General features: G+C 58.4%; 1 protein-coding gene and 1 non-coding gene across 2 annotated transcripts in view; one reads left to right on the top strand and one right to left on the bottom strand.

Moving 5' to 3' along the window:
• Positions 1–288: 288 nt before the first annotated feature.
• Positions 289–14618, bottom strand: part of CTNNBL1 (catenin beta like 1) — a 97737-nt gene continuing 83407 nt past the window's right edge. Inside the window, exons 10-12 of the mRNA XM_066387846.1 lie at positions 11405–11542; positions 11094–11166; positions 289–478 (exon numbers count right to left, since the gene is read on the bottom strand). Of these exons, the coding sequence (XP_066243943.1) occupies positions 390–478; positions 11094–11166; positions 11405–11542 (300 nt within the window). The 3' untranslated portion in view covers positions 289–389. The remainder of the gene's footprint in view (positions 479–11093; positions 11167–11404; positions 11543–14618) is intronic.
• On the top strand, positions 3124–3199 carry TRNAI-GAU (transfer RNA isoleucine (anticodon GAU)). The gene has a single exon. It is a non-coding gene; the product is annotated as a tRNA-Ile (tRNA).

Below are 14618 nucleotides of genomic sequence, written 5' to 3' on the forward strand. Positions count from 1 at the left end.
GTGCTGGGAAAGCCCCCCGTTGTTCTGTGTGAGCCCAGGCCTCGTGCCACACGTCCACACTCTCTGTCAGGGCAAGAGCCCTGGGACGTCACCAGTGCACGCCTCCCCCTGCCCATTATAGCCTCTCCACCAGACAGTGGCCACAGTGGTCACTCTGAGCCTCAGTGTCCGCACTGGCAGTGAGGCCAGCCACCGACCACCCTCCGCTGTGTCCCAGGACGGCTGCTGTGGAACTGTGGGTGAGCGTCAGAGGCTACAGCTTAGCTACAAAGAATGCCAGCCCAGGAATAAAAAAACCCAACAACTAGTTTTAATTTGTCCGAAGGTCACACTGAGCTGTGTAACAGCGGGGCGGAGGCCCCGTGCGTCCGAGCCGCCCAGGGTGGGCCCTAGAAGTTGTCCAGCAGGGCCAGGATGCGCTTCTGCTCGCTCTCCCGGAACTCGGCGCTGCGGCCGTCCCCGATGTTCTCCGCGTACTCTGGGGAGACAAACGCAGGGTCAGTGTGCGGCCACGGCCCGGGCCCGTCGTGGCTGGGTCCCTCTGCACCCTTCCCGAACCCCTGCTCCCACTGAGGCGGAGGCGTGGGCTGTTCTAATGCCCCCGGTGCCCCCACACTGCAGCCGCGCCCAAGTCCTGGCTCTGGCGTTGGAGGCGGTCAGTGAGAAGGGCGAGCGCCCCCTCCAGGCTCACGTTCCTCCAGCCCCAGTCCTCCTCTCACTCACTCACCCCACCACGTGGGGTGGGTGCCCGCCGCGGGCAGGCACTGTTCCAGACCGGTGGTCCACAGAGGGGGACCTGACTGGCAGCATCAGCATCAGCATCACGCAGGAACTTGTGAGAAATGTGACTTCGGAGCTCAGCCCACTCAGACCTACTACGAGGAGAGCGGAGGACGGCCCAGCCGTCTGTCCGAACAAGGCCCTGGGTGCCGCTGCCCGCTCAGGAGTGAGAGCCATTGTCTGCAGCGAGGGTGGCCAAGTGACGACCCAAAGAAACGGACGGCTCCGTGCCTGTGGAACCCACTTGTCGTGAGGGAAACCAATCAGAAGGAAATGAGATCTATCGGGCAGCTGTCGGGAGGCCTCACAGAGACGGGAGGTCTGATTAAAGACGGAAGGCAACGCATGTGGGGACATCTGGGAGCAAGTAGCCGAGGGACAGCCAGTGCGGGGGCTCCCAGGGGACAGCCGGCTTGGTCCATCTGATGAGGGCAGGCACGGCCAGCCAGTGTGGCCGAGCTCAGCGCCAGGGCGGCGGCGGGCACAGAGCCCGCGGGGACTGTGGCTGCTGGGAGGACTCCTCCGTCACAGGGCTGACCTCGCGCCCCAGGTCCTGTCTGCTGTCCCCCCAGGCTGGAGCTCCGCTGAGGCCAGGCACTGCCCGCGGGGACTGTGGCTCCTCCGTCACAGGGCTGACCTAGCACCCCAGGTCCTGTCCGCTCTCCCCCCAGGCTGGGGCTCCGCTGAGGCCAGGCGCTGCCCGCGGGGACTGTGGCTGCTGGGAGGACGCCTCCGTCACAGGGCTGACCTTGCGCCCCAGGTCCTGTCCACTCTCCCCCAGGCTGGAGCTCCGCCTGAGGCCAGGCGCTGCCCGCGGGGACTGTGGCTCCTCCCTCACAGGGCTGACCTCGCGCCCCAGGTCCTGTCCGCTCCCCCCCCCCAGGCTGGAGCTCCGCTGAGGCCAGGCGCTGCCCGCGGGGACTGTGGCTCCTCCGTCACAGGGCTGACCTTGCGCCCCAGGTCCTGTCCGCTCTCCCCCAGGCTGGAGCTCCGCTGAGGCCAGGCGCTGCCCGCGGGGACTGTGGCTCCTCCGTCACAGGGCTGACCTCGCGCCCCAGGTCCTGTCCGCTCTCCCCCCCCCCAGGCTGGAGCTCCGCTGAGGCCAGGCGCTGCCCGCGGGGACTGTGGCTCCTCCGTCACAGGGCTGACCTCGCGCCCCAGGTCCTGTCCGCTCTCCCCAGGCTGGGGCTCCGCTGAGGCCAGGCGCTGCCTGACTTTCAGCCACACCGCTGCCAGCAGAGCCTGGCTGAGGGCCAGCTACCGGTCCACGTGGTGAGCAAACAGCAGTTGACTAGATGGCTGCCCGCATATCTGCCCAAGGCAGAACAATAGAGCCCGCTCCAGCGAGAGGCTTTTGCATAATAAAACATCTGCAGATCCCAATCAGACAAAGACTCAGGAGAGAGGAGAGAGTGTGCGACCCCTCCCTCTCCCCGCTCCCTGGGCTCCTGCCACTTCTTCCTTCTGCCTCCTTCCTCTTTATTACTTTGGACGTGTGCTGGGACACGGGGTTTGGGAATCAGACGTGTGCCAGCTGTGTGTCTCCCCCGGAAATCATTCCCTTCTGTTCGGCCCATCCATCACCTCGCACAGCAAACGGTCATGGCGCCTTGCACTACAGCCCGGGAGGAGAGGGCCGGGTGGGGGACGGGGAACAGGGACAGGGCTGCAGGAGGTGGTGGGGCTGTATGAGCCTGGGATCTCTGCCTCACAGGCCAACGATCTAGCTGCTGCCCCAGGAGAAAGAGAAATGACCATTATAGCATTTAATACCCCCAGAGGCATGATCTGGAAGCAAGAGGCCTAATGGATTGAGCTAACACTTTGCTCTCCTAATGTACTCGCAGACCCTGGAGGGAGGGAAGCGGAGAAGCAGTCTGATCCTTTGGGGCAGTGGTTTTCCCAGTAACCCCAGCTTCCCCAGGGCGGCCTGATCTCTATTTAGGGACGCACACACCGAGAGAACCAGAGTGCACCAGTGCGCTTGCTGAACCACCAATGCCAAGGCCTCAGGGAGAACACGTGCCACCCCTGCCCTCAGCACCCACCCTGGGCAAGTCTCCCGGGCACTCGTCTGGTCTGCGGAGATAGGTCAGGTGGCCTGTTCCTGGACAGGGGCCGTGATGGAGCCGTCCCGCGGCAGCGGGGGAACCCAGCACCTGGCGATCGCGGACTCTGGGCCAGGCGCCCACGCCTGCCGCCCCACGCGTCTCTGCAGCTATCCTTCAAGGCGAAGAGCACCACCTCTGTTCACAGATGCGGAAACTGAGACTTACTAGAGACTAAAGCAAGCTGTCCATGTCTAGAATGGTGGAGGAGCTGACGCTTAAACCCCAGAACATGGCCCTGGCCGGTTGGCTCAGTGGTAGAGCGTTGGCCTGATGTGCAGAAGTCCCGGGTTCGATTCCCGGCCAGGGCACATAGGAGAGGCGCCCATCTGCTTCTCCACCCCTTCCCCCTCTCCTTCCTCTCTGTCTCTCTCTTCCCTTCCTGCAGCCAAGGCTCCACTGGAGCAAAGATGGCCCGGGCGCTGGGGATGGCTCCTCGGCCTCTGCCCCAGGCGCTAGAGTGCCTCTGGTCGCAACAGAGTGACGCCCCAGAGGGGCAGAGCATCGCCCCCTGGTGGGCGTGCCAGGTGGATCCCAGTCGGGCGCATGCGGGAGTCTGTCTGACTGTCTCTCCCCGTTTCCGGCTTCAGAAAAATACAGGAAAAAACAAAAACAAAAAGAAAACAACAACAACAAAAAAAACCCAGAACACATGTGAGCAGGGAAAAGGCAGGGAAAAGCCACCAGGGGTGGAGCTGGTCCCCAAAGCGGCATTAGCTAACCTAAACAATCTCCTGCTCTGTAAGCGCCCCAAAGCCTCCCAGCTCCAGCGGAGCTGAGCACCTGCCCTTAATGTCTCCGTGAAGGTAAGACCCTAGACAGAATGTCCTGTGGTCACGGGGCCCAGTGGTGCATGCGTGGAGTGGGTCACTGGGGCCGTATCCTCGCATGCCAGGTCACCGAATGTCAGACTGGCAGGGTCCCCGCATGAGCCAGCCATGGAGCCAGGCCCAGAACCGGGTGTGACGAGCCCCTGGCGGCCAGTGTCAACTGTGCACCCTGCCTGCCACCCCGTACCCCTCTCCTCATTCTTTGTTTCTGGAGTAGAACCCTATTTGGAGCAAATCTTGGTGGTACCAGCTACCTCTGGTTATTACAGCTGCTGCAGCAGTTTATAAATATTGAACAGATTCCTCCCAGAGGTCTTAGAAAAGAGTGCTCTTTGCTGTGTGTGTAAGAAAGGAAGAGAGAATGCATGAGAAAGAGAGATGCTAGAAGGGAGAACCACAGCGTGGGGGAAGGGTGAGAGGGGCTGGGAAAGGGGAGGGGAGGGGGAGGGCGAGGAGGAGGGGGAGTCAGTGCACATCAACTCCCTCCTCTGCTTCCCCAGCATTTTCAAATAATAAAGGCTTTGAAAGGAGCTCAAAAAACAGGAAGCAGTGCCGAACGCATAAATATTAAAGCAAACTTTAGACAGCAGGTTTACTATTCAGACATGGAATACAAGCTGTTCTGTTTATGTTAAAAGGGAGAGGCTGGGGGGCATGGGGCTGGTGGGGGGAGAACTGTCTTCCAGGGCAGAGACTCGGACTCGTGCGCACCTGCCTGGTCCAGAGCCCTGGACCTTAAACCGGAATGCTCACCCTTAAAAAAAAAAAATTCAGGAGGAAGAGGAATGCCGCTATTTTCACACTGAAAACCCTTGAAGACACAGAAATAACCACAAAACAGAAACTGGGAGAGGAAAGTCCTCCAGGTCTCAATGAGATTCCTTACCAACGACCATGAGCACGGAAAGTCTAATGTTACCTCCCCAGAGGGGGACGTGTCACTGGGGCCGAGGGACAGAAGTCCATCAGAGATGGCGTTACAATGAAACCCAATTAAAGGGGAAGAAAACTTCCCCTCTGCTCACGACGTTAACAGGGGCATGGTCTCAGTCCTGAGGACATCCTAGCTGGCTGGAGAAGAATCCCCCCCCGCCCCCAACCGGGCCCCGAGGAGCAGGGTCTGCCCCTGCGTGCTGGCTGCTACCTACTGCTCTGGGCGAAAGGGTTAGTTAGGCCAAGGACGGGGAAAAAGGCACCGCCATCCACGGAGCACGCGCTCTGTCCCGGGCCCCTGACTGCATCTCCCCCTCAGCCTTCCCGAGGGGCAGCATCCACTTCAGGTTTGATTTTCACAGAGGAGGAAACCACGGCTCAAACATGTCTACTAACTCACAAAAGTTACGGAGAGCCAGGATTCATGCCGCTCTGAGCATCGCAGTTCTGCTTATTGCCGGGTTAGCTCAGACGCTAATCACAGGAGAAGCAGCTGACATGGAGCACCTGTGTGCCGCCACCGTGCACACACTTCCCACACGCCCCTCACCTGAGCCTCAGAGCAGCCCTGTGAGCCCGGCTCCCCAGCTCCCCGATGGAGGACCTGTGGCCTGTGGCTCAGACAGGCTGAGGAGCTGCCTACACTTAACCCACGGGCCTGCCTTATGCCCGAGCGGCCACAGCAGTCACGCCCTGGTACAAATCACATGCTCATCAACGTATGTCATCCAAAGATACACCAGCAGCTCCCGCAACTTCAAAATCACAGAGGAAAAGCTCAGGTTACCAGGAGCCGCAAATCAATATGGGAATACATGTTTATGAGCGTCTAAGAGATTTCAAGCCATAAAAGCAACATAAGCAAATCCACGGGCCAAGAGCCAATTTCTGAAAGCATTCTGAAGTCTTTGGCTCATTCTTTTTGTCACCAATGAGGCCAGTCAGTAATCGTCCAAGTTCTCTGCAAAACAGCCCAGCACCCACGGAGTCTTCCCACAACTTTCACCAGTGACTAAAAACATTTAAGAGACTCGCACGGGCTCCCACGGTAACACTCGGCACAAGTATTTACACTAAAACGTGATCCCAGGTTGCAGCTCCTACTCCATGGCCAAGGAGATGGGCACTCAATCCCCACATCTGCCTGTGGAGTCCCTCACTGCTTTAAGAAGCCACCTCCGTACTGAGTCATCAGCTTCACAGAGAGCAGGTACAGGGTGGCAGTGAGGGGCTGGGGAAGGGGTGTTTAATGAGCACGGAGTTTCAGGTTTACGAGATGAAAAGGAGTTCTGTGGATAGATGGTGGTGATGGGTGCAATGGCTGAGACGATCAATCTCATGCATGTTTTTACCACAGTTAAAAACAGAAAGGGCAGGCACCTGCTCTGTGCAGCGCTCGGCTCAGCTTACCGTCCCGCAGGCCAGCTGCGCCTCCATCCACACTCCCTACCTTAGCACTGACCGCTGTGTGTGGTGGGAGTCACGCCACCTGAGGGGACTGCTCACCCCTGGGGACAGGGCCTCCTAAGGGTGGCCACCTAGCGCCCTGTGATGCCAAGGGGGTGCTCCGAAGGGAAACGCCCGACTTTGCTTTCTAAGAAAGGCTGCAGGAGAGCACCAGCCAGTGGGCACAGTGCGAGCGTTCCCCGTCTGCCTCCCTGACTGTGCACACCTCCCCCAGCCTCTGCGAGGCCTGGTTTCCTTATCTGCAACACGGAGACTGTACCCCTGCCTTTCCGGGTTGTGGTGAGGGCCCGAGAATGTGCATTACAGCCTTGGCACCCAGGAAGTGTGAGCTGGGTTCCTTCTCTGCGCCAGTCACGGGCCAGGCCCCGGAGATAAAAGGCAGGAAGGCTGTCCCTGTCCCCGTGGAGCGCCCGGTAGCAAAGACACCGTCGTCCCCTCTGTGGGCACCGCAGTCCTCGGGCCCAGGGAAGGCTGGCCTTTGGGAGCACCAAGCCAGCGGTCGCATAACGAAGGACTTTAATGAGCCATCAATCACCCCAGGTTCCCTGGGCACCCCCAGCAGAAAAGGAGGGAGCAAACCTGGGCAAGGGGACCCAAATGCAACGGGAAAAGCCCCTGCTGGGCCTGCCGCATCAGCGTTTTCCCCGGGCCTCCAGGGACACATCAGCTGTCATCCTGCCAGCAGAACTTAGGAAATATGTAGGCCATAAAATCAAAGGAAGAAGCTTGCATCTAATTAGTATGCTAAAAAAAAGGGAAGAGACCCAAAGTGAAAAACAAAATTAAAATCAAAGAGGACAGACTGATGAGCTGGTTTTCTTATCTGGCTTTGTTTTCCTGTGCTTTCGGATGGAATGAAGGGTGGAGGGGGCAGGGAGGAGGGGGGCAGGGAGGCAGGGTGGAGGGGGGCAGGGAGGCAGGGTGGAGGGGGGCAGGGAGGAGGGGGGCAGGGAGGCAGGGTGGAGGGGGGCAGGGAGGGGAGGGGGCAGGGAGGAGGGGGGCAGGGAGGGGAGGGGGCAGGAGGGGAGGGGGCAGGAGGGGAGGGAGGCAGGGTGGAGAGGGGCAGGGTGGAGGGGGGCAGGAGGGGAGGGAGGCAGGGTGGAGGGGGGCAGGGAGGAGGGGGCAGGGTGGAGAAGGGCAGGGAGGAGGGAGGCAGGGAGGAGGGGGGCAGGAGGGGAGGGAGGCAGGGTAGAGGGGGGCAGGAGGGGAGGGAGACAGGGTAGAGGGGGGCAGGAGGGGAGGGAGACAGGGTGGAGGGGGGCAGGAGGGGAGGGAGGCAGGGTGGAGGGGGGCGGGAGGGGAGGGAGGCAGGGTGGAGGGGGGCAGGAGGGGAGGGAGGCAGGGTGGAGGGGGGCAGGAGGGGAGGGAGGCAGGGTGGAGGGGGGCAGGGTGGAGGAGGGCAGGAGGGGAGGGAGCAGGAGGGGAGGGAGTGAAGGCGTTCTCAGAGGCCCTTGGCAGCCTCCCCTTTTTGAGCTCCTCACTGCCCTGGGCTGCTGAGAGGCGGCCAGGCGGTTCAGGTCACACAGCGCTGCGGGCAGATGGCTTCCCCAGGTGGCGTGCGTGGGGCACAGGGCACAGGGCACGGGGCAGGGGCATGCCAGCAGCAGGGGGTCAAGAACCCTCACCTGAACCTTCCCTCTGGACAGAACTTTGTTTATTTTAGCGGTCAGTATCCTGTGAGGGCAGTAGCATCCAATTCCCTGGCTTTAAATCACCTTCAGACTAATGGCTTCAAATTGCCCAAACTGGCCTCTGTCCTGAGCCCTCACCCCAGGGTGTCTCCTGCAGTCACTACCCGTACCCCCAAACTCCCCATGCACCCAACAGAACCCAAGCCTTGCCCACCAGCACTCCCGACCCTACCCAGTGCTCCAGCCTCCGCATCCTTGCTCAGGCCCTGCTCACGTACACAGAGCCCCTACGAGTCACTGATGTCCCGTCCTGCCTCACGGAGCCTTTCCCTCCGGGGCTCCCTGGTGCAGCCTGAGCACACTGTTGACGACCTCAACACTGCACTTACCATACTGTAATTAGTTTAGAGTATCTTTCCCACTAGACAGTGAACGCCTCCAGGACAGGGGGCTTGCCTATTCTCCTTTGTATCTCTTGTATTGAACACAACATGAGCTTCGTGGTTGTGGGACCGCATCCCTCATTTAGCCTGAGTTAAGTGGGACGTGTCCCCAGGAAACTACCAGCTCCATGAGGGCAGGGGTGAGGGGTGCCTAGGAGCACAGGGCGCAGCACGGCGCGCCCGGCGCTGAGTCTCAGGAAACATCTGCTGAGTTAAATTCACACAAGGGTGGGGTTTAACGCGGCCCCGCTGAAATCACCCACTGGGCTCCCGCTCGGTGCCTGGCATTACCCTGGGTGCTGAGGAGACGTGGGGAACAAGCCAGACAGTGTCCCCTCGTCGTGGAGCTCACATTTAATGTATAAGACACACGAAACAAGTAAACAAAGACATAAAGAAAAACAATCCCAGACTGTGACAAGGGCTAGGAAGGAAATAAGAGGGGCGCGATGACATGACGGGAAGGAACAGAGGGAGAGAAGGGGAGGGAGTCCAGACTGCGCTGGGAGGCGGGACTGGCGGTGACTAGTGGGCTGGCGGGAAGGTGGGGGAGAGAACACGGGCTGGACCCCCGCCCGAAGGGAGGTCTGAGGGTCTGGACGGGGAGGGAGAGAAGGTACTGGGGGAGGAACAGGAGCTGGGGGGTGAACACGGCTCCGTGCAGGGCCCCTCGCCCTTCCAGACACCCACTCAGCACCCAGCTGTAACAGGCACCGGGAGGGTGAACTGTGATCAGAGGGGGACAGGCTGGCTCCCAACAGCAGAAACTCCTGCATAACGTGCTATACATGTTAGGACCTCAGAAACAAAAACACCCACCTACTATGTGTCAGCAGCCTTAACAGCACTTTGTCTCTCAGAAGATTGTTGTTTTGATCACAGCGAGGGAGGTGTGGGGAGAAGTCTAAACGCAAGAGGGTAGAGCTGGGAGTAAAAGGTTCTAACTGAACGTGTGGGCGTAGGAAGTCAATGGCATTTAAAGGCTGGCGCTGCAAACTGCCACCCTACACCTTGGGGAGGAGGCGGCAGGCGCTGAGCAGCTAATTCACGCGAGCGGGATGCTGAGCATGAGAGGGGAGCAACGGATCCCCTTGGAAGGCACTGGGCTACGGTCACCCACGGGCTCCCGTCCTGGCTCTCTGAGGGAAGACACAACAGACTCCAATGCCTCAGGTGTTCCATCTGCTAAATGGGCACGCTCCACTCACCATCCCCACCTGCCGGGGAGGGCTGTGCCTCCAGCACACTGTCCCACCTCCTGGAACGCCTGTCCCAGCCTGGAAGCCCCGGCTCAGTGCTATCCTCCCACGGGGCCTCCCTGGGAGTACAGCCACGCCTCACTTATGATGATGGTAATTATCACCATAATATCTCATACTACTCATTACAGCTCACGTTCACTGAGAACTTGTTTAGGGTCCAGCACTTCCATCTATCATCTCGTTTAATCCCTTCACCCACTTTATGAGGTCACAGAGCCATCGGGCAACTTGCCCGAGGCGACAGCATTAACAGCTGAGCCCGGACACAGCTCCGGAGCCGGAGCCCAGCAGGGCCCTCACCCTCTCCTCACAGCTCCCCACATTCCGTCTCCCCCCTGCAGTGGGGCTGACAGCCACTCACAGGTAAACCCTTTGGGGACATCAAGCCTAATCCGTCACCTCAGCAACGGGCCGAGCAAGGGCCAGAGAGAGAAATGCCTTCCCTGCCGTTGCTCAGTCCACCCTGAGTCTCTCTGACCTCCGGTACTATCAGTGCCATCATGTCCTCGGCGGTCCTCTACCCACCAGGTGGATCAGGCTATGTGCCCGCGCTGGGGCTGCGTCAGAGCTCAGGTCAGGCGCCCTGCCTGGCGACTGAGAGCCGGTGTGCTGACGGAGGTCTCTCGGGAGCCACTTGGGCTGAGTCAGGGCTAGCCAAAGATGTGACGGCGCTGGGGGCCTCCCTGGGGAAGAGGGACACTCGCCTGACTGAGCCCTCTCTGGGTACCGGGCACCAGAATAAACTAAGGTCATGTAGTAAGCATCTCGTGAAGCTTTGTAAAATTTCTAGTTCATGCAGCTGGGGAGGCACAGACAGGCTGGGCGCAGGCCCTCTGTGACCCCGTGCGGCTGGGGAGGCACAGACAGGCTGGGCGCAGGCCCTCTGTGACCCCGTGCGGCTGGGGGAGGCACAGACAGGCTGGGCGCAGGCCCTGTGACCCCGTGCGGCTGGGGAGGCACAGACAGGCTGGGTGCAGGCCCTCTGTGACCCCGTGCGGCTGGGGAGGGGCACAGACAGGCTGGGCGCAGGCCCTCCGGGACCCCGTGCGGCTGGGGAGGCACAGACAGGCTGGGCGCAGGCCCTCTGGGACCCCGTGCGGCTGGGGAGGCACAGACAGGCTGGGCGCAGGCCCTCCGGGACCCCGTGCGGCTGGGGAGGCACAGACAGGCTGGGCGCAGGCCCTCTGTGACCCCGTGCGGCTGGGGAGGCACAGACAGGCTGGGCGCAGGCCCTCCGGGACCCCCTGCTGCCTCACACACCCTTCCTTCTGATCGCACAATGCCCAGCCTTTCCGTAACTTCCTTGCTTTTCCCCCTAAGAAAGCAATTCCCTTCTAGCACATGCAGTTTGGAACTAGACTGTTTCTTCCTTATTTTTGTCTTAAAAAAAATTAATAAGCTCTAGTGCTTCCTGTTGGTTATGCATTTTAAAATTCTGGACCGGGAGGGTCGGAGGCAGAGAACAACTGGGTCAGTGTCTGGTACCCTGACGTGGGCCCGGACACACGGCGAGTGAGACAACACACTCACGCTTGCAGGCGGAACGCGCTGTGCACCAACTCCCAGGGACACGGACGGAGATGCAGAAAGAAGGCACCGTCTACGCCCCGGGCCCCGGCACACACAACGGCCAGCTCACCCTTGATGATGTGTCTGACGATTTTGATGGAGCTTCCTCTCATGTTTAAGATCTGGTGAACCCTCTGCCGAATCTAGTCAGGAAAGGGCAGAGCGGGGAGAGAAAGGAAAGGCGTCACCTGTCCTGGCAGACACCAGGGCGCACCGTGCCGGAATCTCCACCTCACTCCCAGCCCTGGGAAGGACGGCCCACACAGGGAAGGAATTCAAGGAGAGTGTGATCCACTTCTTTTGTAGACAGTTTCTACCTGCGTGGGGGCGGGGGGAGGGACGGGGGAGGGCGTCCAGGCCCACGCAGGGGACGCCCCCTACCTGGGCGACGTTGGCGTTGCAGATCTCGGCCATGATGTAGCAGATATGCTGGAGAACGAAGAGCCCCGCATCCAGGCGCCGGAGGTAGAACTCGTCCTCAGTGTCGTTGTCTAGGATTTCCCCGCGCCGCACCATGTCCTGGAAACCAGCGGACATTTGGGAACAGAGGCTGGACAGTGAGCGGAGTGGGAAAAGATGGCTTCTGGTCCACCCATCCCACACAGAAGAACAGCAGCTACAACAACAGCCACAAAAGAAAACCGCTCCACCCTGATTTACCTATTATTCTAATATCTTTCTTATGTCCTCGTTTTTCGGTTTTTATAAAAGATTTTATTTGATTTTAGAGGGAGGAGAGAGAGAGAGAGAGAGAGAGAGGGAGGGAGAGAGAGAGAGAGAGAGAGAGAGAGAGAGAGAGAGAGAGAGAGAGGGAGAGAGAGAGAGAGAGAGAGAGAGAGAGAGAGAGAAACAGGGTGTGGGGGAGGAACAGGAAGCATCAACTCGTAATAGTTGCTAATCGTATGTGCCTTGACCGGGCAAGCCCAGGCTTTCGAACTGGTGACCTCAGCATTCCAGGTCAGCGTTCCATCCACTGCGCCACCACAGGCCAGGCCTTCTGTTCTCATTGTTAATGGACTAGAGCTCAGGAAAAAAAGATTAAAGTCCCTTTTTTTTCCCTATGAGTCAAGGCCAAAATGATCTCATCCACATATTTAACTTAAAAAAATAAGCTGACTGGGACACAAAACTAAGCTACTTACCTGTTTCCCCTCATTCTTTACTCTTTGGTTCCGGCCTCCATAAATAATCTCTCTACAAGATACACTTAACTCTCTTTCTCTTCCACATCAAGTTAAACATAGGGAAGAGAGGTCCTCTTTCTCCACAACTGTCTTGGGACCCTGGTGAAACCGAAGGCACAAGGCACCCACCCTGTGTGTCCGTGTCACCTGAGCCTGTGATCTGCTGGTGACAATGCTGCCGACCTTCCCTTCCACTTCACAAGTCCCACTCTCCTCCCGGCTAGAGCCCTAAGGGGTGACGCGAGTCTCTCCTCAACCTTTGTGACCCCAGACCTATCAGAATTACTCTCCCCATATCTATTCCTCTCTAGTGGATTCTTCTTTAAAAAAAAAACAACCCCAGAACAAAAATAGCTTTACTGAGACACAACAGCCCTGGCCGGCTGGCTCAGTGGTAGAGCATCAGCCTGGTGTGTAATGTCCCAGGTTCGATTTCTAGTTAGAGCACACAGGGAAAGCAACCACCTGCTTCTTTACCCCTCCCCTCCCCCTTCTTTCTCCCCCCCTCCCCTCCCACAGCCATGACTCGACTGGTTTGAGCACATCGGCCCCGGGCGCTGAGGATGGCGCCTTGGAACCGCTGCCTCAGATGCTACAAATAGCTTGGTTGTGAGCATGGCCCCTGATGGGCAGAGCATCAGGCCCAGACAGGGGTTGCCAGGTGGATCCTGCTTGGGGCGCATACAGGAGTCTGTCTATCTCCCCTCCTCTCACTTGGAAAAGAAAAAAAAAAAACAAGAGAGATACAATTCACATACCATACGAAGCACCCATTTAAAGGCGATTAGTACACTCAGAGTTGTGCAGCCATCATCACAAACCCTCGAACATTTCATCACCCCTTCCTCCTTGATCTGAGCCCCTGATCTAGTGAATTATTACCACCTCTGCCAAGAGAGCTCTTCTCCCATCTCAGAGCCTTCACGGCCCCTCCCGTGGGATTCTGGGGTATCTCTCAAGCCAACCCTGGTTTTTTTGTTTTGTTTTGTTTGTTTTTTTACAGAGACAGAGAGTCAGAGAGAAGGACAGACAGGGACAGACAGACAGGAACGGAGAGATGAGCGCATCAATCATTAGTTCTTCGTTGCGCATTGCGACACCTTAGTTGTTCACTGATTGTTCTCTTATATGTGCCCTGACCGCAGGCCTTCAGCAGACCGAGCAACCCCCTGCCCGAGCCAGCGACCCTGGGTCCAAGCCGGTGAGCCTTTGCTCAAACCAGATGAGCCCGCACTCAAGCTGGCGATCTCAGAGTTTCGAACCTGGGTCCTCGGTATCCCAGTCCGATGCTCTATCCACTGCACCACCGCCTGGTCAGGCAAGCCAACCCTGTTTTTTAAGCAACCTCTACCTCCAAGCCTTTCCTGGTTATTTAAGGCTAACACACCCTTCTTTCCAAAATTCCTGCGCACCCTTGACAAGCTGCTTCATGCTGTGCCCTCTTCCTGCGCCCCCTACCCACACTGACTTCAGTCATCATCGGTGCCCTGTTTCTGTACCCCTCTGCATTTCAGAAGGGAAGCGGACTGTGAGCCAGCGGAAGCTGGGATGAAGTTTGTCTCTGCGTCCCCTGCCAGCAAACATCCACGCCGTGCAGGAGAGGAGACAGACATCTCTGTCCGGGCTGTCAGCTTTCAGAAGTGGGACTGGGTGAGGGACTCGTTCTGCACGGCTTGCAGGCTGCCCTAAGACGACAGGTGCTTAATGCAAGCTTCCGATGACAACAATCCATTTCTTAATTGTCAGTAGTTGTATGGCCGTGGCTCCCTGACGAGGGGCTCCTGTCACTGACAGAGGCCCCTGGGACTCTGCTTTCCACTCTCCCCAGCGCGCAGGACTCACCGCGATGGCCATCAATCTACAACAAGAATCCCTCCGAGACTGTTGAGATGCAGATAATGCACTTTCTTATTTGCCCAGGGGGCCAGCCTGTAGCAACACAAGGCTACCTTTCATCTCGCCCCTGAAGGCCTCTGTCGAGGAGGCAAAGAGGGCCGCGGACTGCCAGGCGCCGCAGGGCCCGCAGAGCACCACCAATTCCGAGCTCCATTTAGTAGCAAATTCCCTGGTAATCGGGCAATAGTGCTAATGTTACGAGGCAGCCATGACTGATGCTCATGAGGCAGCACTGGACTGAGGTCCAAGGAATTTAAAAATAGAAGGGCCTCTTTAGCTTCTCATTTACTCATAATCGTAACTTTCTGCTCAAGAACTCCCAAGTGTTTGGCAGCTGGGGCACAGGAGGGAAAATTACTCCCGACTCCCATTCACGCAAAAAGCAGTTGCTGCTGACATCTTACATTTCGGTAACGTTGGAGAGTGTAAGGGTTATTGTATACGTGGTCCTTCCTACCAAATTTAGAGAGCGCGGGCACGGGATTGTTAATCCCACTGTACAAATTAGAATCTAA

Source organism: Saccopteryx leptura, chromosome 5 (assembly GCF_036850995.1).
Source record: "Saccopteryx leptura isolate mSacLep1 chromosome 5, mSacLep1_pri_phased_curated, whole genome shotgun sequence".
Lineage (NCBI taxonomy): Eukaryota > Metazoa > Chordata > Mammalia > Chiroptera > Emballonuridae > Saccopteryx > Saccopteryx leptura.